Genomic DNA, 21456 nt, shown 5'->3' with positions numbered 1-21456 from the left:
GCATCATGGTGGGGTTTGACCTTGTAGCCGCAAGCTGTTGGCGCAGGGAAGCTCCGCAAGGATCCTGACTGCAAGGAGACACCTTCCAAGGGTCTTTTCTCCTGGTAATGATGGGATTTTAGGCTCTGGGGCTGCTTTTTTTATTATTTTTCAGTCACTCTGTGTGTGTGTGTGTATGGCAGCTATATTGGGATGTGATTTCACAAGGCGGCATGTTTTTTGTTAAAATAGCTTCTAAAAAAATCAAAACAAAATGGTAGGAATGATGTTAGCGGCACAACCCTGGACCAAAGTCTGCCCTGGCTTCTCACACCCTCTGTGCCTCCTGGGTCCTGGCCAGGGCTCAGTCTGGCACGGGGACAGGCAGACAGACGAAGGGTGCTGCAAACCCCCTGCGAACTGATGGAGAGTCCGCCAGTGCCTGTGATTGCAGGGCAGGGTGAGCTGGTCGTTAAAAGCTAGTTATTGTCTTAAAGAACCTTGGTCAGGGCTTTGCAAGAGGTTTCGCACGTGGCTTCAGGTGCAGCACCAGCATCCCAGGATGGGGCCACCAGCACAGGGTCCACGTGTCCCTTAGATGGGTGCTGGTGACACAGTGCTTCTCTGGCGGCTGGAGGGGAGGTTTCTTGGAGGAAAACCTCAGCGAGCGACTGGAGCGGTGGCTTTCTGATCTCTGGAGCAAGCACGTGGGTTATTCCCGGGAGCGGCACGTTTCCTAACCAGCATCGCAGCCCGCGCACGCCTCCCGTCCAGCCGCTGCCACTAGCGGGGCTGTTACAGGAATATCCCCAGCTGTAGCTCAATCCCTCACCCAACAAGAAGCCAAAAAAACCAGGAGGAAGCTACAAATTACAAATACTAAAATCTCCTGCAAAAATTGCCTATTTCCATGCCTGGTCGTATTGCTTACAAAGTATTGAAAAGACTATTGCTCCCTGCATCCCGTGCTCGGTGCCGGTGGGTGCAAGTGAGTGGCAAGGAGATGCTGGGGCTGGGAGCGGGGCCGCGCAGCGATGAGGTGCACGGAGAAGCCAGGGTGGCTGCTCCCTCACAGCCTGGCAGGCATTAAATGCCAGACACGGGCTGCGCTCTTTCCCTTTAAACTGGAAGCATATGCACGGAGATAATTTAAGGACAGAGCACGGTGCTGTGATTTCAGTTGACTTGAAGTGGGGAATAAACTGCTTTAGTGGGGATTTGCAAAAGGTCGTGCCATTTTCCCCTCATTAGGAGAGAGAACGTGCCGGCCAGAGAATGTAAAGACTAAATCAGATGTGCTGTTCCAAAATTAAGCCCTTGTTCTGCAGCTCCTTTGCACCGCGCTGCATTTTACTGGCCACTTTTGTGCCCAATTACCTTGAACCCTGTAATTAAACACCTTTTTTTATTAGCCCTGGGTTGGTTTGGAAAAAATCTCCCCGAATGAATGAGCCTACCATTTTTTTTTATTTTTTTTTCCATAAAACTCAGCAAAACTGCTAGGCTGGGAGGAGCAGCCCCAGCCCCGAGCGGGACGGTGGGACACCCACCCGTGTCTCAGCCCCATTCCGGTGGGGCTGGGATCCCACACACGTGCTTTAAACCTCCCCACCCCTGCAGCTAGCAGGGACCTCTGAGTGGCAAAGCCTTTCAGACCCAAATTTCCTCCGTATTAGTGTCATGTGTTTGCTTTTACACCTCGAGCTGGGCACAGAGCTTCCATGGCTTCCTTAGCTCTGCTTGCAGCAAGCGTGGCAGCCCTGAGGTCACCAGCAAGCCCAAGGGCTGCTGAACCCCATCCCCGCTCGCTTGCTCTTGTCCATTTGGGGACTTTTGGTCTGTTGCAGGAAGGGCTGAGCCTGGGCGGGGGTGACGGAGCTGTCACCTGGTGGAGCGGGTACTGGTGGGACCTCGGTGGGCATCAGGGTGCTGCTGGGAGCCGGGGCTGGGTGTTGGGTCCTGAGTCCTCCATCCTGTAACTCTGCCCAGCACCTTCCTCCCTCAAATGGAGGTCGGTGGGATAACAGATGCAAAAGACAGAGCTCCGGATCAGGCCCTGCTTTGGTTAACTCTTTCGAGCCCAAACTGTGCTAGCCAGCACCACCGACGCTGTTCCGTCCTTTGCAGGGGCTCATTCCTGCTGTGGCACTGCAGTTCTTCCTTTACTCCGAGACAGCAGTATAGGATATTATTTAAACATAAGATATTAGCAACATATAAAAACGCTGGTCATGTTTATTAGAAGGGGGTTAGGTTTTTATGGGAAGACCACAAATGTCCCTCATGTGCAGCAACCTTGTAGAGCACACGGCTTCCAGCAGTGTCCTCATCTGCTCCCTCTCCTGTGAGAGCTTTTGCCAGTGATGATCCCTGGTCTGGGAGCAGCTCTGGCCTTCCTGGGGTTTTCCTCTCCTCTCCATCCAGCCTCTGGGCTTGTTTTGCCCAACTAGCCCATGCCAGAGGGGCTGCTAGCCTTGATAGGGGTGTTAGCCCTGAGAAATGTGGCTCTACATGCTGTGGTCGGATCTGGCCAGGTGGAAGACAATTGGGGTTGGTTAACGGTGATGAAAGGAGCCCACAAAAAAAGTTGTATCTGTGATGGTGGGAGGGATTGGGACCCACAAAGTCAGAGCCCTGGGTCTGTGGTGGGACAAGCAGGTCACCTGTGATGCCAGCTGCCAGCACCTCCATCCTGGCTGCACCTCTTGCAGGGGGGGGTTAAATGGGACTGGCAGTGCTGGGATTCCTCCTGTCCCACCTGGAAAGTCAACACAGGCTTTGGTGTAGGAGGTAGACTAGCCAAGCCCTGAAGGTGGCACCTTTTAGTCATTTCAAACCTCTTTCTACCTCGACAGCCAGCAGGCACTAACCCAACACACTGCAGAAATCATTGCTCGGGCGGGTGGTCTGACCATCCCACCCTGTGCTGGAGGAGATGAAATACCCTTAACACATCCAACAAGAGCAGGGGCATGGGAATATGCTCCTGAGTTGGGGAATTCACAGCTTATCTCCCCAAACTTTCACCGGAGAGATCCCACCTCCCGCCCCCAACCATGTCTGGGGTCCCTCTCCTGCAGTTCGGCGGGTGAGCAAAGCCGACCCTCGCTGCTGGGAGATGAGAAGACCCCGATCCTGCCAAGATCCACCCCACCTGAATCCCACCGACGGCAACGGACGCAGGGAGTGCCGGCTACAGCAGGATGGGCTCGTTCCCATTGGATTTTGAGATGCCGAGGATGCGAGTGCCAGCCTGCCGGGGCTCGCAGGGCTTTCCTCGGGCTATCGTCACGTCTTGGGGGGCTGGTTGAAAGCAGGGGCTCCTCACTGCTGGAGCTGGGATGCACACACGGTGCTGGGACCACGTTGTGTGGCAGGGCCTGGTGCGGGGGGGTTGCCACGGCTGGTGGGGGGCAGATGGGGGACCCAAAGCACTTGCCGCAGCGCGGCCGGGGTCCTTGGGGAAGGCAGAGGCAGAGCTGCAGCTTGAACCCAGACGTCTCGCTTGCCCCACTTCCTTCTCCCAGAGCCCACCCTTCTGCCAGCGGGGGGCTGCTGCTTGGTGGGAGGAGAAAACAGAAAAACATCCTCCAAACCCACCAGTTTCGGAGGGTCAGGCAGGCACAGCGTGGCTTAGAGCCCAGGACATGGCTGAGGCTGTGTTTTGCAGATAAGATCCCCTCTCTCCGCACAGAGCTGGCTGCTCCTGCGAGGCTGAAAGCCGCTACCGTTTTGTCTGGGCAAGTTCTCCATTTCTCTCGTCTCCAGCCCCAGCCTGCTGTCAAACTGCTCCAGCTTCATGGGCTGCTGTCTGGGCTGGGGCGAGGAGCCTGCTGGTGGTGTCACCCAGCTGACCCAGGCAACAAGCACCTCCTGCTCGCATATGAACTTTTATAAGAATCTTCTGAAAAAAAAAAAAAGTCAAAAAATGAGCTCAGTGAGCGCAGGGCTGGGGGGTTGATGGAGGCAAGCAGGCGCAGTTCCCATTCCAGGCTGCTGGAGATGGATGAGGAGCAGTGATTTAACAGCAGTCCCTAAATAATGTTGCGTTTGATTTGTCTGAGTTCATCGCCAGAAACCAGAAAAGTACCTTCTGCGTCGTTTTTGGCCTCTGACTAATTCCTCCGAGTCGAGGATTTGTTCTGTGCCTAGAGGGATGCGTAAATGCCGGGTGAATTTGCAGGCTGAACCCTCTTGGGGGCTTGTTTTCTGGAGCAACTCTACAACCGCCAGACTTGTTAGTGGGGAGTGTCAGGCAAACTCACATCGATGAGAGTCTTTATGAAAGAAAATGTTTTCACTGGAGAAAATAGTCTGAGGAGGGAGCAGAAGGAACGCAACTCAGAGCCCAGCTGGTCAAAGCAGCCCAACGGCAGCCCTGCTGCGAAACAGCATCACCCAGAGTTATTCATAGACGTGAAAGTATTGAATAATTGCAAAAAGCACGTGAACCTGGAAGAAATGGTGCAGGCCTGAAGGACAATTTGTAAATTTGGAGGTGCAGTCCTGGCACTCCTGTTTGCGTTTCTCCAGCTGTATGCGATGCCGCTTGGTGCAGACCCCGCAGCTCCATCGCACTCCCTTGCTCCAGTCGGTCCCATTCTTCTCATGTCTGACCCCTCCCTTTAAAGAGCAGTTTTGGGGGGCTTTTCCAAACCACTCTTTTGCTGGAGAACAACTAGCAGCCACCCTGTGCTGGCACCACTCTGCAAAGCTCATCTGCCTGCAGACAGGTGGGGAAAACCCTTGTGCGGATGGAAGCTGCTGGATTAGGCACGTTTATAAACGGCTCATTTATAAGGCACCTCCTGTGATCTGCGTTCCTCCCAACCCACCGGCTTTGCCACTGTCAGGGCTCAACCCATCCCAGGGAAAAGAAATGGGGTGACCACCTTGGGGGGAAGATGGGGAGAGTGTTGGGGCTGAGGCAGGTGGGGAGGAGATGCCCTGGTGTCACCAAGAGCCACCACGGGCATGCCAGCAGCTCTCCCAGCAAGGTGTCACAGGCTGAGGTTTGGGGGGAAACTCTCCACCTCCAGCAAGAAGGCATTCCAGGGAGGGTTTGGGAAATTCAGCAAAGCTGCCGCGAGGCATCTCCGTTGCCCTGTGGCCGGTCAGCGTGAGGCGGCACAACCCCGTCATCCTGTCCGGAGCAAGATGCAAATGATGCACGAGGCTACTGCAGAAAGCACATCTATGGTCTGCCTGGTTAAAGGGGTGTCCGGTGTGGTCTGGAATCAGTGGGGTGCCCTCAGGGTGACCAGGCTGGTTCTCTTTGCAGTGCTGATGGCCAACAGGGAAGTTCAACAGCTACGGTGTGTTCACACTTGCCTGTAAAGCTGCTTTTTGCTGAGACGTGACCCTAAGATGCTCTATCAGACCTGACCCCAAAAGGAAACAAGTTCCCTGTCTGATGCCAGCGGCGGTCGCAGGCAGCTGCCAGCCCCCTCCTGCCCCCTTTCTGTCCCCACATCCAAGAGGAATTTGCTGACACTGCAGCCCTGAAGCAGCTACACCTTCGGCCGAGATCTGCTCGCAGCTGGGTGCCCTTCGCAGGGCGGCAGGTGGGCGTGTGGGAACGTGAGGGGTTCCCCAGCTTTGCTTTCTCTCGTCATGTCTGACATCCCCAAAGGGACCCGTCGGCAGCCGGTGCCCGGTGCAGCCTCGCTTCACCCCGTCAGGGCTCGAGCACGTACCCCAGCCGCTGTTTCTGTGTGTGGATGCAAGACCCTTCCCCAGAGTCCCTGCAGGCTCCCTGCTGTCCTGCAAACCTCAGGGAGCGCTGAGCACCCCTTTGATACCCACCATCACCCCAACATTTTGGGCCAGGCTGTAGGGAACAGCATTGAAAAATGCTCTTAGGGAAACACCATTGGATGTTCAGCCACTGCACGGGGACGGGAGGTCAGTTTTCCCACCCCACTGGCAATGGGGACAAGCGATGGGGCAGTTTAGTGAACGCACAGTGATTTTCCGAGGCAAGAAACGGCTTTCTGCAGCCTCTTTCGTGTCGCAAGAGTGCTTTGCTCAGCACGTGCAGGAGGATTTCCCTGTGCCCTGGCTCTCTGCGCTCTGCTCGGAACCCCTTCCGTGACAGCAACTCCTGTGAACGTCTCTCCTTGCAATTAGAAATTATATTGTGTTTTCCTGCATCCACCCCGTTGTACTTTTCTCGTCGTCATGTGCCTTTCGGTTCCTCTTTCCACCATCCAGACGTTTCCCCTTTTTCTTTCCTTTGGAATTTTTTTTATTTCTCCCCCTGTCGCGTTTTGGGTTTTGAAAGGCTGGGCACCGCCCTGGGATGGCTGCGACCGCTGGCCCCGGTGCTCGGTCCCTTCCCTCCTGGTTTTGGCTGGGCTGGGCTCCAGGGGCTCTGGGGAAGGGGCTGTCCAGGGGTCCCAGGAGCCCCACAAAATGCTCACCATGACTTCAACCATCTGCTTTCCAGCATAGGGAACGGACACGCTGGAGATGTCTCGATGCAAGAAGAGTCCTCATTGCCCGTAGGGTCTGGCAGGAGGTGTCGTGCCCCCTTAAAACCCCTCTGAAACCCCCGAAGAGAGAAAAACTCCCATGAACTTGAACAGCTCTGAACAAAGCCCAATGTTTCCAGTTGTTCTATCCACCTTTGGGCATTTTTGGAGGAGATGGGATGTCCTTAGGTGCTCCATAACCTTTGCATGAATAGTTCCTTTTCTCTGCATAAGCACATTCTTAAAGGAGCATTGGGCTTTCATTCTCCACTTACTCCAACCGTTGTACTTCTCTGTTCACTTGTTTAAATCAAGCATAAAGCTCTAACTGTTCTTTGAATATTTATGACTAGTTTTTATCTCATGCCATGCATACAAAACATACTTGATTTCTTTCCTAAAAGTTTTTTCAAGTGCAAAGTTTTAAAAACATGTGGCTTTTATTGCAGGCAGGAATGAATAACAGCATTCCACCAGTAACCACATTAAATGGAACAGTAATATTCATATGCGTAAGGGCAAAAGCTGCCTTGTTTCCTATTTGCAGTTGAACTCTGAAATTAATTAAGAACTAAAAGGATCTGACAGTCATTAGGATCTTTTAAAAAGGAGTGGAAGTGGCAGATGGGACCCACGCTCCAAAAAGCTCGTCCATGCTATCAATAGCACAGAGGATGTGAGCCCTGAGCATGCTCCTCATTGTCGGGCCGGTGTGGGGAGAGGAGAATCGCCGTCCTGAACAATGAAGAATGGCACTTTGGTGACCTCAGAACCGCAGGATTCACGTCAATTGCACTCGTGCTCCTAAGTCACTTTGCAGCTTGTGAAAACGCCGTCTCATCCCGTCGGTGCCGCACACGCTTGAGTATTTGCTCTGCACCCAGAGCGCAGGGTGCCAGCCAAAGGCTGGTGCCGGGACAGTGTGGGTCCCAGCTCCCTGGGCACGCTGTGGGAGGGAGGATAAATCCCCCCAGAGTAGCAGCATCGCTCCTGGTCCACTCCAGCGCCTGTGGCTGGGGCTCACCACTCCAGTCCCTGCGTGGCCAAGGATGCGGGTGCAGGTGCAACGCACGTGGAGTGTCCCACTGGGGACGCTGATGGAAATGAGGGCTGGTAATAAAGCACACTGGTATAAAATGGGGAGAACTGGAAGGACAGGCAAGCCCCAAAGCTGTAAGAAGAGTCAACGGGCACTTCTCCTGCGATGGCCTTTTCTAGTCATTCAAACAAAGCTGAATGAAACTCGGCCCCGGGCAACCAGGTGGGAATCTAACATTGATCTTCCCCGGTGACAGCATTTCATGCCAGGATCTGAAACTCTTGCTAAAGTCTTGCTTCTCCTCCTCCTCTTGCTGCCTCAAGCAAGGATCCTGGATGCTGGGGCTGCGTAGGCAGACAGCAAGGTGGAACCTGGCAGCTGCAGCTCCCGTGGGGTTAATGGATGTCCCGGCTCAGGATTTGATGTCATTCTGCAGCCCTGGCCTTGGGAGCGGGTGCTGGGATGGGTTCCCCCACCACGGGCATCACCCAACCCCGGGGCCAGCAGTGCTGAGCAGAGCCCGGTGCAGCCCTGCTGGAGTCGTCAACAGGCTGCTCCCGCTGCTGGTGGCTCGCCCGAGCCCAGGCTTCCCCTGATTTATGTCTGGGGCAGCCACTGCCTTTTCTCCCCCCCTCCCCCGTTTCCCCTTATTTCTTCCCTTGAGCCCCACAGCTTCCTCCCGCAGGAACCTCTGCCTGCGGCGCCCATAATTGCCCCATGGGAGCCCGTTTTAGCGGCGACGCTCAGGGGTTAAAAATTGTCACCATGGTGCACCCCATTGGACCCAGCATCTGTTGTTTGATTTATGAATGACTAGCACGCTCCCTCCCTGCGTGCTGCTCTCAGATCCCCTTCCCTTCGCTACAAAACAGATCCAGACACCCGCATGGCCCTACTGAGCGCTGTGCTCCTGAGAGCTCTGAGGCAGGGTTTGCGATGAATTTTTAATAGAAAGCTTCCTCTAAGCCTCTGCGCTCACTTCCTTGCCGTCGAAACGAGTGGCTCTGCTGCTAAAGAGCAGCTCAAATGAATTAAAAACTCCAGAGGAGCCTGTAAGGGAAGCAGTCCCAGTGAGTAATGATTTAAAGAGCCGCTGACCTCCCCGCAATGCGAACAGTAGCTTTTAAGTATTTGCAAAGAGGCCCATACAAATCCTGGGTCTTATCCTCTTACTAACCTCCCCTGGAGCACAGGGAGGGTAGCGGAGGAATAATCCCCATGTGTCGATGTCTCCTAGTTTGTGGAGGACCAGAGCGGTGTGACGTTTGCCCCCTGCCCGAGTCTCTGACTCCGGCTCTGCTGGAAAGGATGATCCAAAGGAAAGCTAATTCCCATGAGGGCACAGCAGGATGGGTGCCCGTGGCTCTGGGGTAGCTTTGCTCACCTCAACTCCTCCTTGCAGAAGGAAGCTCTGCACCTCTGGGGGTCACCACCCAGTTTGGGGCTGGGGGAAGCCCAGTTTGCCACTGCTCGGTGTGGTTGGCGTCTTGTTTTATATCGCTGCCAGCTGGCAACTGGCTTTGCACCGACACGACAGGGAAGCAGGGGGCTGTGCAGCGGGTTATGGGGGTAAGTCTGCATCCCAGCACCCTGAAGTCAAGAAGCAGCAGGGGTGGGAGGCCAGAGGGTGCTGGAGAGGGCGGCTTTTGGATAGAGCGGGATGCGGTACCCTGCGCACCTGGGATTGCGTGGGTACTTGGGGATGCAGGAGCATCCTCAGCCAGGGTACTTTGGCAGGGAGTGCTATGTTGCTTCGAGAACCCCGAGGCGATGTAATGAGGGGCCCTTTCCAACAGGTTGCTCCCAGTATAAAAAATGGGTTAGAGAGATTTGTAGACAGCAGGGCTGTAAATGGGTTAGAGAGATTTGTAGACAGCAGGGCTGTGAGTGAACATGGAATGGACAAAGCCACCGAAGCAGGAGAAGGAGGGAATTTAAACCTGGAAGCAACCATCATACTGCAGGGAGACAGCTGCGCTGCTGGGACCGAGCCCGAAACCACCCCATGGATGCTTGCAGGACAGGGTGGGCAGCCAGCATCGTCCCCCCACTCTGTACCACCCCAGGGCTGCATCTCCGGGGGGGGGGGGGGGGGGGGGAAGGAGTGGGTGACACCCCTGAGGCTGCCCCGGGGGGCAGCTGGGGCAAGGGCGGTCGGTTCAGAGGCCGGCGGGGGGGGGGGACACGGGCAGAGCCCGTGGTGGGTGGGGGCAGTAGCGCCCGTGGGGGGGTCAGAAGCTCCCGTGAGGGGCTCAGCAGAGCCCGTGGGGGGGTCAGCAGCGCCCGTGGGGGGCTCAGTTGAGCCCGTGGGGGTATCAGCAGCGCCCTGGCCGCCCCGTCGCAGACCCCTGGCGCCAACTAGCGGCTGCGCCTCCGCACTACACCCTCGCCGCGCATGTGCGGTGCTGCTCCCCGTCCCCTCCCTCGGGGGGAGGGGGACACCGGCGCGGGGTGGGGGGACACACCGGGATAGGGACGTGCCGAACCGGCGGCAAAGCCTGCCGTGGGACCATGGGTCGGTTCTCCCCGCCCGAGGCTCTGGGTTTTGTGTGCCCCCGTCCCGCTGCTGAAAGGGGGGCGAAAAATAGAACCAAACCCGAGGCCGCTTTCACCTAAAAAGGGCAGGATCCAGCGCCGGTAACCGCGGGGGCCGCCCGACGTGCGGGGCTGGCAGCCGTGGCCCCCGCCCCCTCGGGGCCGCCTGCTCTCGGCGCTGCTCTCGGCGCTGCCCCCGGCACCGGCTCGACGGAGCCGCCTCGCCCGGCGCGGCTCCGCGGGGGCCCGGCTGCTCCCGGGGGTGGCGCAGCGAGAGAATCTACCCTCCTCTTGGGTAAAAATAATAGTAATATATAGATATATCTACCTGTTTGTTTTTTTGTTTTTTTTTTTTACAAAACCGAGTTTTTTCGGGGTCTGGCGAGCAGCGGGACGCGGAGCGCGGGCCGGGCTGGCCCCTCCGGGCACTGCGGCTTGCGGAGGAAAACGCTTCATTAGTTTGTGGAGGGAATTCAGGAAAAAGGGGGATATTTTTGCTGTTGGGGTTTTGGGGTTTGGGGTTTGGTTTTAGGGTTTTGGTGTTTTTTTTCCTTGTTTTAAGGAAAACTGCGTTTCACACCGCGCAGCCGGGAACGCTGCAGCCCGGCCGGCTCCGCTCAGACGGGGCCGTCCCGGTCGCTGAACGGCAGGGGCGGGCGGAGCTCAGCCCCGCCGGGAGCAACCGGGCAGCGGGCCCCCCCGGCTCTGCCCCCGCCTCACCCCCCCGATTCTGCCCCCGCCCGCCCCTTGGTTCGGCGGTGCCGCGGCCGGGGCTCCGCGGGCAGCCGCGGCGCGGAGCGAACCGCCGCTTTCGTTCTCTTCCCGCAGAACCGGTGGCTTCGCCACGAATTTTCTCGCCAACGATTCCGGCCGGAACCGCCGGCCCTGCCCGCAGCCGCAGCCCCGGTGGAGCTGCCGGAGGCGCTGGGCGCTGCGGGCGCCCCGGGACGGCCGGGGATGGAGACGGTTGGGGTTTTTTTAGGGGGGGGCAAGCTGGGGAGCAGCGGTTTTCAGCGCAGGCCATGGGGCCTGCCGCCCCCCCCTCCCCCTCCGTCGGGCATGCGTGTGCCGGTGGTCCCCAGTGCCTGCCCCAGCGGCCCCCGCTCCCCCCACGCTCCGTCCCGCCACGGTCGAGCCCCCGCGGGAGGCGGCAGCGGGAGCGCTCCGCGGCGGGGAGGCGGTGGGGCCGCGCTGCATCCCCGGCCGCTCTCGGCCTCGGCCCCAAACCGGCCCCATCGCGCCCCACAGCCCTCCGGCGGCGGCGGCGGCGGCTAGAAGCCACCGGGGCCCCGACGTGCGCCCGCCCCGCCGGTCCAGCTCAGGGGGAGGGCGTGGGTCCCTTTGGTCACGCCCCTTTCGAGGAGACCACGCCCCTCCCCGCATTTCCCCGCCCCTTCGCCCCTCAGGAGCAGGGTGGTGGGCGGGGAGAAGGCCCCCCGCGGCCCCTCCATTGGCGTGGCGCCCCGTCCGTCAGGGCGCGGCCCGCCCCCCCGGGGCCGGCAGTAAATACGGTACCGGGCGGCGCGGCTGACACTTGGGAGCTGGTTTCGGGGCCGCCCGGAGGAGGGGACCCGCTTGCAGCCGAGGGCGCCCGGCCGCGACGTGGCTCTGCCGGGGCTCCGCGCCGCCTTTCCCCGGGCGGGGCGGACGGGACCGCAGCGAAACCACCGGGAGCGAAGCCCGGAGCCGGGCGGGAGCGGACACCCCGCCCCGCTTTCCCCGAGCCGCCCCGCCGAGGACGGCGATCTGCCGGGACGGAGCGAGGCAGCGCGGGGCCCGGCCGCCGCTGCCCCCGCCGCGCCCCCCCCACCGAGCCGCGCCGCTGCCGAGCGGTGGGCACCGGGCCCCGCCGGGTCCCTCCTCGTCCCCCCCGGCCGCGGCGGCTCCCTGACGCCCGCCGTTGTGATGCGTATTCCCGTAGACCCGAGCACCAGCAGGCGCTTCACACCCCCCTCCACGGCCTTCCCCTGCGGTAAGATGGGCGAGAACAGCGGGGCGCTGGGGGCGCCCGCCCCGGGAGCCCGGGCCCGCCCCGAGGTCCGCTCCGTCGTGGATGTACTGGCCGACCACGCCGGCGAGCTGGTGCGCACCGACAGCCCCAACTTCTTGTGCTCGGTGCTGCCGTCCCACTGGAGGTGCAACAAGACTCTGCCCGTCGCCTTCAAGGTAAGCCGGGAGCTCCGGGGCGAGTTGCTGCCGGGCGGGTGGCCCCGGTGGCTCGCAGGGACCGGCTCTGTGCTTGCCCTCTGCCCCGACCCACTCGCCTCTTTCCCTCCACCCCTTTCGCTTCAGCTCGCTCCTGACATCACCTTCAAGGGAGCTCGGTTTATTATTTTTAATCGTCTCCGCATTGCCCCGCGGTCACAGCATCTTAGATATTCCGTACAGTTAGGAGCTCTCAGGCAACTTTGAAGTTTAATGAGAGTGGAGGTTAATTACCTTTCTGGGAGAGGGAGAGAGGCAGGGAAGGCAGATCTAATCTGCAAAAAAAAAAGAAAGCGAAGAGCTGAAGCGTCGGCACCGGGCTGCGCTGCCCGGGCTCCCCGGCTCCGCTCCCGCGGGACGGCGTGACCCGACGGGGCGCCCCCGCGCCGGGCGCTGCCGGGGCTGGGCTGGGGGCAGCGGGGCTGGGGGGAGCGAAGCCGAAACCCAGCGGTGGGGGGAGCCGGGCAGGCCGGCAGCGGGGGCCCGGGAAGCCCGGCAGGGCTGCGGAGGTGGGGGTTGCCCACCGGGTCCTGGTGCCGGGGGCTCGGGGTTGCTCCCCGGGCCGGGGGTGGGGGTGGGGGGTGAGGGCTTTCCCACCCCTTCACCCGCGGGTTCCGCGCTGCCCGCCGCGGCTGGGCTGGGCGCGCAGCTCCGCGCTTGGCAGCGCTTTTTCCCCAAAAAATCAAACAAAAATAAAAGCACAAACACCCCCAGCGGGGCCGAACGCGGCCTGACACCCCCCCCCCCCCCGCCCTCTCCCGCGGAAGCCCCTCTCTCCCCTTAACCCCTTTTTTAACTCATTTTCCCCGTTCCCCTCCGAGTTTTCAGCCTTTCTCGGGGGTTCGGCTTGCTTTTGGTTTTGCTTTGGTTTTTGAGGGAGAGGTTTTAGACGGGGCTGGGGGGGAGACACGCACACCGTAGGGCAGGTTAGTTCTGCCCGCAGTTAATTTTAGCCTAAAATCCTTTCGTCCTGCCCTAGGTCGTAGCCCTCGGAGATGTGCCCGATGGGACCGTGGTCACGGTGATGGCAGGGAACGATGAAAATTACTCGGCAGAGCTCCGCAACGCCTCCGCCGTGATGAAAAACCAAGTAGCAAGATTTAACGACCTCAGATTTGTTGGGAGAAGCGGCAGGGGTAGGTACCGGCCAGGAAATGGTTGCTTTTTTTTATTATTTGCCTTTTTGGAAAAGAAAACCAATATTGAGTTTTGTTTTGTTTTATTTTAAGGGCGGGTGGTTTCGTTGTTGCGGATTGGGCTTGTGTAGGGAGGAACCGCGCGGGATGCGGGAGGGATGCGGGAGCGGCGCTTCGTCTGCTGCCGTGGTGCGGGGGAAAAAAAACTTAAAACCCCCTTATTAATAAAACCTCGGCGGTGGGGCGAGGCAGCCCAAACTCAAATTCTGCCGAATTTCTCTCCTCAGCGAGGTAAAAGGAGGCGGTGTGTGCTCGGTGTGTCCCCTCCGCAGGTGAATGTGCTCAGGGGCAATAACCCACCTGGGCAGCTCGGTGGGTTTTGGTTGTTTTCTAATTTTTTAAAATTTGATTTTCACTATTTTTCAAGTAAAATAATAGCCTGGTGCTTGGCATGAGGGGCATGCCGTGGGCAGGGTGCGGAGAGGCTCGGTCGGTCGGGAGATGCGGGCGCGGGGCAGTTTCACTCGTTTTCTCCACGCTTGTTGCATGGAGAAGTGGGACAGAAACGGAGCTTTGGGGCTGTAGAGGTTGGCTCTATCATCCAGCTTTGAACGGGTCACACTGCTGGGTTTTTCAAAACAAACCGTCAAGGGGATCGGGCTGTGCCATCGGGGGAGAGGGAAATAAATCCCCAAAATGCTGAACGCCAAAGGGTGTCGGGGTGCCCTTCCCTCCTGACTGGTCCCTCGCAGACCTGAATTTCAATGAGTATCAATAGAATTTCAGCGTTTCATCAGCCTTATAAACGCTGCAGCTCGAAGCACTTAATTGTTCATTTAAACCAAAATAAGAATACTGTGTTTCAGTGACCATGTGGCAGCATTTTCTCAACGGCTTCGAACATACACGCACAATGTCAGATATATTTTGACTTCTCTGCATTAATTAAAAGCAGTGATGTTAGGAATTATTTGCATGTAATAACTGTTTACTTGTTCCTCTTTATGAAACTTGAATAGTTTACATTCTTTCATACATTTCCTTTTTCCTGTTGGCTCCTTCTCCATGTTGCAGTTTCTTTAAAACTCTGCACTTAACTGGTTGCAGGTTGATGGATGGAAAATGTTTTTCTTTTATGAATTAAGCTTTCATTTCTGTAATCAATTATTCTCTTAGACTCTTTTCTTTCTCTGTGTGTGTGTTGGGTTGGGTTTTTTGGTTTTTTTTTCATCCTCCTTACACAAATTTCCAAACTGAATGCAACCCAATCTCAGCTTGATTCTTGAATTCATTATTAACTTAATTCCTTTGCATTCCCAAGCTCTGAATTAACAGTAGTTTACAGTTTTGGAAAGCACTTGGGTGAAGAGTCTCCTTCCTCGGGCAGAGTCCGGGCAAATACTCATTACAGCAGTGGAAAACCTCCGCTGCCGCTAACAGGCTTTGGCGTGGGGAGCGCAACTCAAGTGCTGAGTTGAATATTTTTTTTTTTATATCTATATATACATATTCTTGTGGGATGAGGCTGTGTAATATTTGCGAAGGCATAACCTTGTCAGGGCTCCCTGGAGCTGGCGTGAAGGCGGCGCAGTGGGGTTTTCTCGCAGCGTGAAGCGTGTGCTTAGCTCCCCGCGTACGGCCGTGCTGGCCCAGAACGGGCTCTTTCAAACCGATTTAGTGTGAAAAATCGTTTTTATTGAATTTTTATTCTGGGTGTCACACTTGCTTTCCCCTGTTTGGTTTAATCTCTGAAAGCCTGGTGCTGGTTGAATTTATTCTGGCAGAAATGTGGCTTCGTTGCAAAATGTTTTGGTGGAGCAGAGCTCTGTGTGTCTGGGTAGAAATGTTTGTGTAAATCCGATGTGTGGACGTGTGCATCTGTAAACACATGCGGTCTGCCCGCCGTGAGCAGCCCGTACGTGTGCCTGAGCTGCAGGAGCCCTGGAAAATTGGAAGCAGCGAGGCTCTCGTTTTGAAAACAGGACTTGAAATAGTTCAGATTTGGGTATTTTTTAGTAGTAACGTGTCTGGGATTGTTCCCCGGCACTGTGAGCTGGGAAGAACAAGTCCTTACGCCCTACCCCCCACCCCTAAAATTACCATCTCCATGTGGAAGACAAAGGGAGGGAAGAAGGACCAGTTTCCCCCTGGCTTCACCAAAAAAAAAAAAAAAAAAAAATTACCCCCCCTTTTCTGCTCATTGTACTTTGTAAAATGAAAGCCAAGGCCAGCGGGGTGCTGTGATACTGCTGCACCCCACCACCTGCTCTCCCAGCTGGAATAACCTCACACACACCCCCACCCCACCCCCCCGGAGCATCCCGTAGAGTCGTGCGTCCTCCCAAACCCACCCAGGAGCTGGGATCCAGCCTCACGCAGCCAGCGAACTGCGGCCGGGGCAGGGTGGGAATGAGTAACTTCAGCCCAGCTTCCCGAGAAGGCGGGAAATGAGTAAAAATGATGCTAAGTAATAATTGTCATTTTCGATTCGTGGGAGGATTTTTTTTGAGAGCTGTTCAGAGACACAGAAACGGCCTGGCTGGCTCCACGGAGCGGCCGTCCTCCCTGGAGAGGGATTCCTGTCTGCAGCGAGCAGGGGTGGGGAACAGAAATGCAGGGAAATTATTTCACGTGGAGGATGAAAAAATTAAATTAAAAAAAAAAAATATCAGATGCAGCAGCAAGTAGGGGAGCCGGGCACAGAGCTGCTGGGCTCCGTGTTCTCTGTCTCACGCTGGGCTTGCCTGCACGCTGCCTGCTCCCTCGCATGCGAAGGGGCTCCTTCCCTTGCCTCTCCTCCCGCGGAATTTCCTAAATAATTGCTCCTAATAATCCTCATCCCTGTGCTCTGGTTCTGCAAACGTTTTGCCAACAAATACTTCGTGTTGGTTGGGTTTTATGTGGCCGTGCAGGCGCCTGGGAGCCTTCGTGCTCCGCAGGCTGTGGCAGCACGGCTCTTCCGTGCAGGTTGTCAGCGTGACAGTGGGGATTAAAATTGTGTTTGGGAAGGTTAAAAAAAGAAAAGTCATTTTTGTGCAGAAAAATGAGCTGAAGGTTTGTGCGCTGTTTAGTCCTGGTTTAAATGCTGAGGCTAGGGAGGGATTGATGCTTGCTCTCTCCTTTAAAGCCAGATTTTTGCTGTTTTACTCCCTTCCCCACGACTCTCCCACCTGGGGTAATTGCAGGATGTTCTCCAGCGGAGATAATTTCATTTTTATGTGTATTCTTTTTTTCCTTCTAGCTGTATAAATACGATTTTGTTTTGCTATGGGTATTCTCAGGTTCAACTCTGTAGATAGGCGATGGTCAGGATCTGAAAACCCCTAATCCCTTTAGGGAAAAGGGAAAGGAGGTGGTTTCTTCCTGCATATATTTGTGAAATAAAGGCTGGAGGAGTTGAGGGCTATTGCACGGGCATTTCCAGCCGGATTCCTTCTGGGGTTTATACCTCTGAAATACTCGATACCTTTGAAATCCCACAGTGGTTGCTCTTGGGGGGCTGGTTAGAGTGGTTTGCTCCCTGGCGTTTGCAACCTTCCCCCTTTACTTTACCAAGGGATTCCTGAACCTTGGAGGCTGCGGGAGAGCAGAGGCATCAAGCAGGCGATGGCAGCCGATGATGGGCAAGGAGAGGGCAGAGGCTCTGGGGTGGGGGTGCTGAGACCGCAGGAGGTCTGGGGTTTGGGGTCGGGGTGGGTGCTGGGAGAGGAGAGCAGGGTGGTACCAGGGTGCAGGTGTGATAACACCCTCCAGTGCCAAAACTGTGTTCAGGCTGCGGGTGGAAACTTGTTCTGCTGAGGCAAGGGGTCACTGTTGTGTTCTTGCAAAACTGGGGTCACTGTTGTGTTCTTGCAAAACTGGGCTCCCAAGAGCCTTTAGCTGCTCTACCATTTTTTTTAATTATTTTTTATTATTATTTAAAAAAAAAAGATTACAAGCTCGGTGCTTCAAAAGCATCTCCAAAAGCCCCCGTGATGGCATCTGAACTCTTTCCCAGCAGTGGGTTCCTGCTCTCTCGTCAGGGCTGGGAGCAGGGGATGGTCCCCGCAGCCAGCGGGACCACCTCTCTGGTGGCCACTTTGGTGGCCAAAGCTGGCTGGCTCTATTCTGGTTTTGTTGTTTCCAATTTCTGGCCCCCGTACATGGGTTGTGGGTGCCCATGCGACCGCGGCGCAGCTCCCCACCAAACGTCCCCAGGGTGGGTGCAGCCACAGGGCCAAATCCACCAGGATTCCCCTGCGGATGCCAGCACCCATCACCTGCAGACCAGTGCCATCTCACCAGCTTGCTCCTGCAGGACTATCCCATGGGCGCCAGGACCCAAATCAGTCCCCTGCAGAGGGGGTCCAGCATCCAGCATTGTGTGTCAGATTCCCATGGGAAAAGGGGAAGCATCCGGGAAAGCACCAGGAAGCTGCTGTGGGTGGAGGGGTCGATATGGGGACAGGGCAGGGGGGACTGGGGACACAAGTGACTTTTCCATCCAGGAAGGTCTTGGCTCCCGCTCTGAACCGGGTCCAAGCCTGTCTCTGCTGCAGCCAGCTGAACCCCAGCGGGAGCCGGCCGAGCTTTGTGTCTCGGCAATAATGTCTCATAAAATTAAATGATGTGTGTGTTGGAGTTCGGTGGATGTGGATATTTGTGTCTGAGCTTGCTCCAGCAGGAGCCTTTCGCTCCCACAAGGGCTGAACCCACATGAATACCCTCATTTCTCTCGTTGATTTGTGTTTTTATTTTTTTCCCCCCTTCGCCCTCCTTAGGAAAAAGCTTTACCCTGACGATCACCGTCTTCACCAACCCCACCCAAGTCGCTACCTATCACCGAGCCATTAAAGTGACCGTAGATGGACCCCGGGAGCCACGAAGTAAGTGATGTGTTTTATTTGGCAGCCGCTGAGCAGCGAAGGGGGCGTGCGGGGGGCTGAGCTCTCTGTGGCCAAAGGATGCAGGATGGCCCTGCAGCCAGGCAAAGCCAGGCAGGGCAGGCATCGTTTGCAGCGTGCAGGGCTAACAAGCTGGCATTGGCGTGGCCGAGAGAGCCCGTGTGACTTAGCTCCTTTTGTTTTCTCTGCATGGCAGAGCACGGCGTGGGTCGCTGCCTGCTCTTGTTGCACTCCGTATCCCATCGTGGAGGGATGGTTTTATAGGTCCAGTCTGCTATAAACGGGTGGGATGTGGGATGTAGGGAAAACGCTTAGGGCTTCAACAGCACAAATACAAAGAGCTTGCACCTGGTGGCGTGCAGGGCATCGCTGGCGAGGATGCAAAGCCAGAGGTGCTGTGCCTGGCTTTGGAGGCTGGTTTGCTGATTCTTAAGCTAAAAATGTTTGCAGGTTTCCTCCGTCCTGTGCTTGTATTTGCCTGTCTGTCCGCACGGGCCCAGGAGAGCACCTTCCCCTTTTGGTTAGCGGTGGTTTCGTTTTTGGGTTGTCAAAGGCTCTGACCGGCAGTGCCCGCGGCCGGGGGCTGTGCTGCTTGAGAAAACCAAAGAGACGAGTCAACCGCAGAGATGTCTTTCTGTTTTGATCGAGTAGGTGCTCCTGGGTGCAGGACGGTGCCTCCTGGCTGAGGGTGGCTCTTGGTGAAGGTGGCTGTGAATCGCCCTCGCTGGGTTGGTTTTTGGCATCGGGCTGGTTGGAGCTCACCTTGGCATCGCCCGTGATCCGAGGAGTGCAAGGAAAGGCTCCGGTGGCATCAGTGGGGGAGCTTTCCTTTTGCCACAAGTAGGATTTGCTCTGTGGAACCTCCTGTGTGGTGGGGCCTTGTCCCCAGGGCCTCAGTCTCCGGCTTCTTGCTCCCACTTTGCCTTCCTGCTCGCTCAGCACCACCCTGGGGACTATAAAGCAGAGTTTGTTCCCTTTGCGTGTAAAGCTGTCAGTGCCCAAATTGAAGGGAAACTGTTTGATCGTTCTAAATATGCTTTAGAAAATATTTTCTGTTGATGCTGTCGTTGGGCCATCGGTGCCCCTTGATGTCAGGCCAGGTGGAGGTTGTTACCTCGGTGAGGGAGTTTTATTTGCTTCGGGGTTTGTTGGATTTTTCTTCCCCCTTGATTTTTATTTCGGAGCGTGAAAAGCTTTACAGGAGCCTGTCGAGCCGCCGGGCTGGATTTGCAAAGCTGGAATCCAGGCGATGCTGTGCTGTTGGTTTTTCTTTTAAGCCAGAAACACAAGGCAGGTCCCTGTTGTGGGGCTGTGGCAACAGGCAAACGTGGGTCGTGGTGGGTGCTGCAGCCACCAGGAATGGGCTCAGCCTGGGGCTGGGAGGGGAAAGCAGGGAAGGGTTGGGCAGGGAGTTTCACAACTCTTCCAGGTCAGGAATAGAAACCAGGTCTCCTGACTCTTGGCTCAGCCCTTTATCTGCTGCATCAGATCGCCTTTCTAATAATAATAATAATCAGGAATACATAAATAATAATACAAGGTAAGATAGTCGCTACTCTGAGCGTTTGGTTTGCTCTGACTTCACCAATAGCCAGTGCTCGCCAAACCCCTGCTGAATCATACCTGCTCCTCCTGAATTTCAACAGCTCGGCTGATCGCTCCCGATCTTTCATTTACATTTTCTGATACAGAGGCGACGGCTTCCCAGCCAGACGGGGAGCTGGGGGGCTGAGCCGTGGGCATGCTCACCCTCTGCTCTTTGGGTTGGGGCCATGCCTCTGTTTGGCATAATTAAGCAAAACTGGAGGATGGAGCAGCTTGCCCTGGCTCTGCCTCGGTGTGCCTGAGGGATGCCCTCCCTGGGATGCCGTCCTGCCCTGCAAGGTCAGCAGTTTACTGCTTTTTTTTTTGCTTTTTTTTTTTTTTTTTCTTTTCTCTGATTTGTGGACCTCAAAATGTTTGTGCTGGGGTTGTAGACACCTTGAGGAGGACTGTGTGGCAGTTAGTTGCTGCTTATGCCCTTAGCTTGTGTGGACACCAAAGGTTGATCTCTTCCCCCATCCCTACAGCCCATAAATTGCTGATTGAAGGAGTTTAGACCCAAGTTGTGGGGCTTTTTGTATTTTTTCAGATGATCATAGACTTGTTGGCAGTGAAGGTCATATTTTGACTCTTAGTTTGTCCCTGGGGCTTGACTATGTGATTGATGAAAATGCAGTGTCTTGCACCGGATGAAAAAAAAAAAAATTTAAAACAGTCTTTTTTTTTTTTTTTTTTTTTTTTTGTGCCACAGTTTGGTTTGCGTTTTCTAATGAACATGAAATTTTAAAACATATAATTACATAATGCCCTTTGCCCTTCCCTCTCTGCAGTCCTCTGCAGAAACCCTTGGTGTGGAAATACCGGCTGCAAGATGACCTGGGCTCCTTCATGGAAAACCACCGTGGTTTTCCTGGTTATCCTGCCACTGGGTGGCTCTCCGGCATAGCACCCCTTGGTGCGCCGGTGGGTGCCAGCAATGGGAGCCGATAGAGCCCAGTAATAACCAGTAATAACCACCTTTGGCCAAACACCATGGCTCGCGCTGCCATCCCCTGCTTGGCTTTGAGAGGCGAGAGCTGCCAGGAAGAACTGCAATTTTTATGTGTGTGTGTATATATATATATTGTATACACTTTTAAGCATATACGTATGTAAACGCATATGTATGTGTGTATATATCTGCATGTATATGTGTGTGCATAAAAATATATGTGGTTTTTTTCACCCTTCTCGGCTGTAGTGTTCAAATGAGTGGGACACAGTGTGTGTTGGCTCCTGTTGAGCAGGATCAGTGCTGGCTGGGACTGGAGGCTGGATGTGGGGCTGGCGTGAGTGGGCAGAGAAGCACCCTTAATGTGGAAAGAATTGGCCATTTGTCTTGGTATCCTGGGAAAGCCCTGGGCATCGTCTTCTCAGATGCAGTGAAATTCCTCCAGCAAACGTTCTTGTGGGGTTTTTGGGCCAGAAAGGCGGCTGGGCTCCACGCCCCACCTCTGAGCATCCCATTCATCTTCCACCCCTGTCCCATCGCTTCATCTCAGCCCTTGAGCAAGTCTTTTAACTAAAGCTGCACCCAGAAAAACTTCTGAGGAGTTTAAATTGAGTTGAGATGGGGGAGAAATCGCAGGGAAGCGGAGAACAACCAGAGCCCCTTGTGGGGCTAG

At 55.8% G+C, this 21456-nt stretch overlaps 1 protein-coding gene across 1 annotated transcript in view; it reads left to right on the top strand.

Moving 5' to 3' along the window:
- The first annotated feature begins 11863 nt into the window (after positions 1-11863).
- RUNX3 (RUNX family transcription factor 3) overlaps positions 11864-21456 on the top strand; it is a 39501-nt gene continuing 29908 nt past the window's right edge. The window contains exons 1-3 of the mRNA XM_040587925.1: positions 11864-12192; positions 13211-13367; positions 18128-18232. Coding sequence (XP_040443859.1) covers positions 11932-12192; positions 13211-13367; positions 18128-18232 — 523 coding nt within the window. The 5' untranslated portion in view covers positions 11864-11931. The remainder of the gene's footprint in view (positions 12193-13210; positions 13368-18127; positions 18233-21456) is intronic.

Source organism: Falco naumanni, chromosome 3 (genome assembly GCF_017639655.2).
Source record: "Falco naumanni isolate bFalNau1 chromosome 3, bFalNau1.pat, whole genome shotgun sequence".
Taxonomy (NCBI): domain Eukaryota; kingdom Metazoa; phylum Chordata; class Aves; order Falconiformes; family Falconidae; genus Falco; species Falco naumanni.
This window is presented reverse-complemented; position numbering and strand designations above follow the sequence as displayed.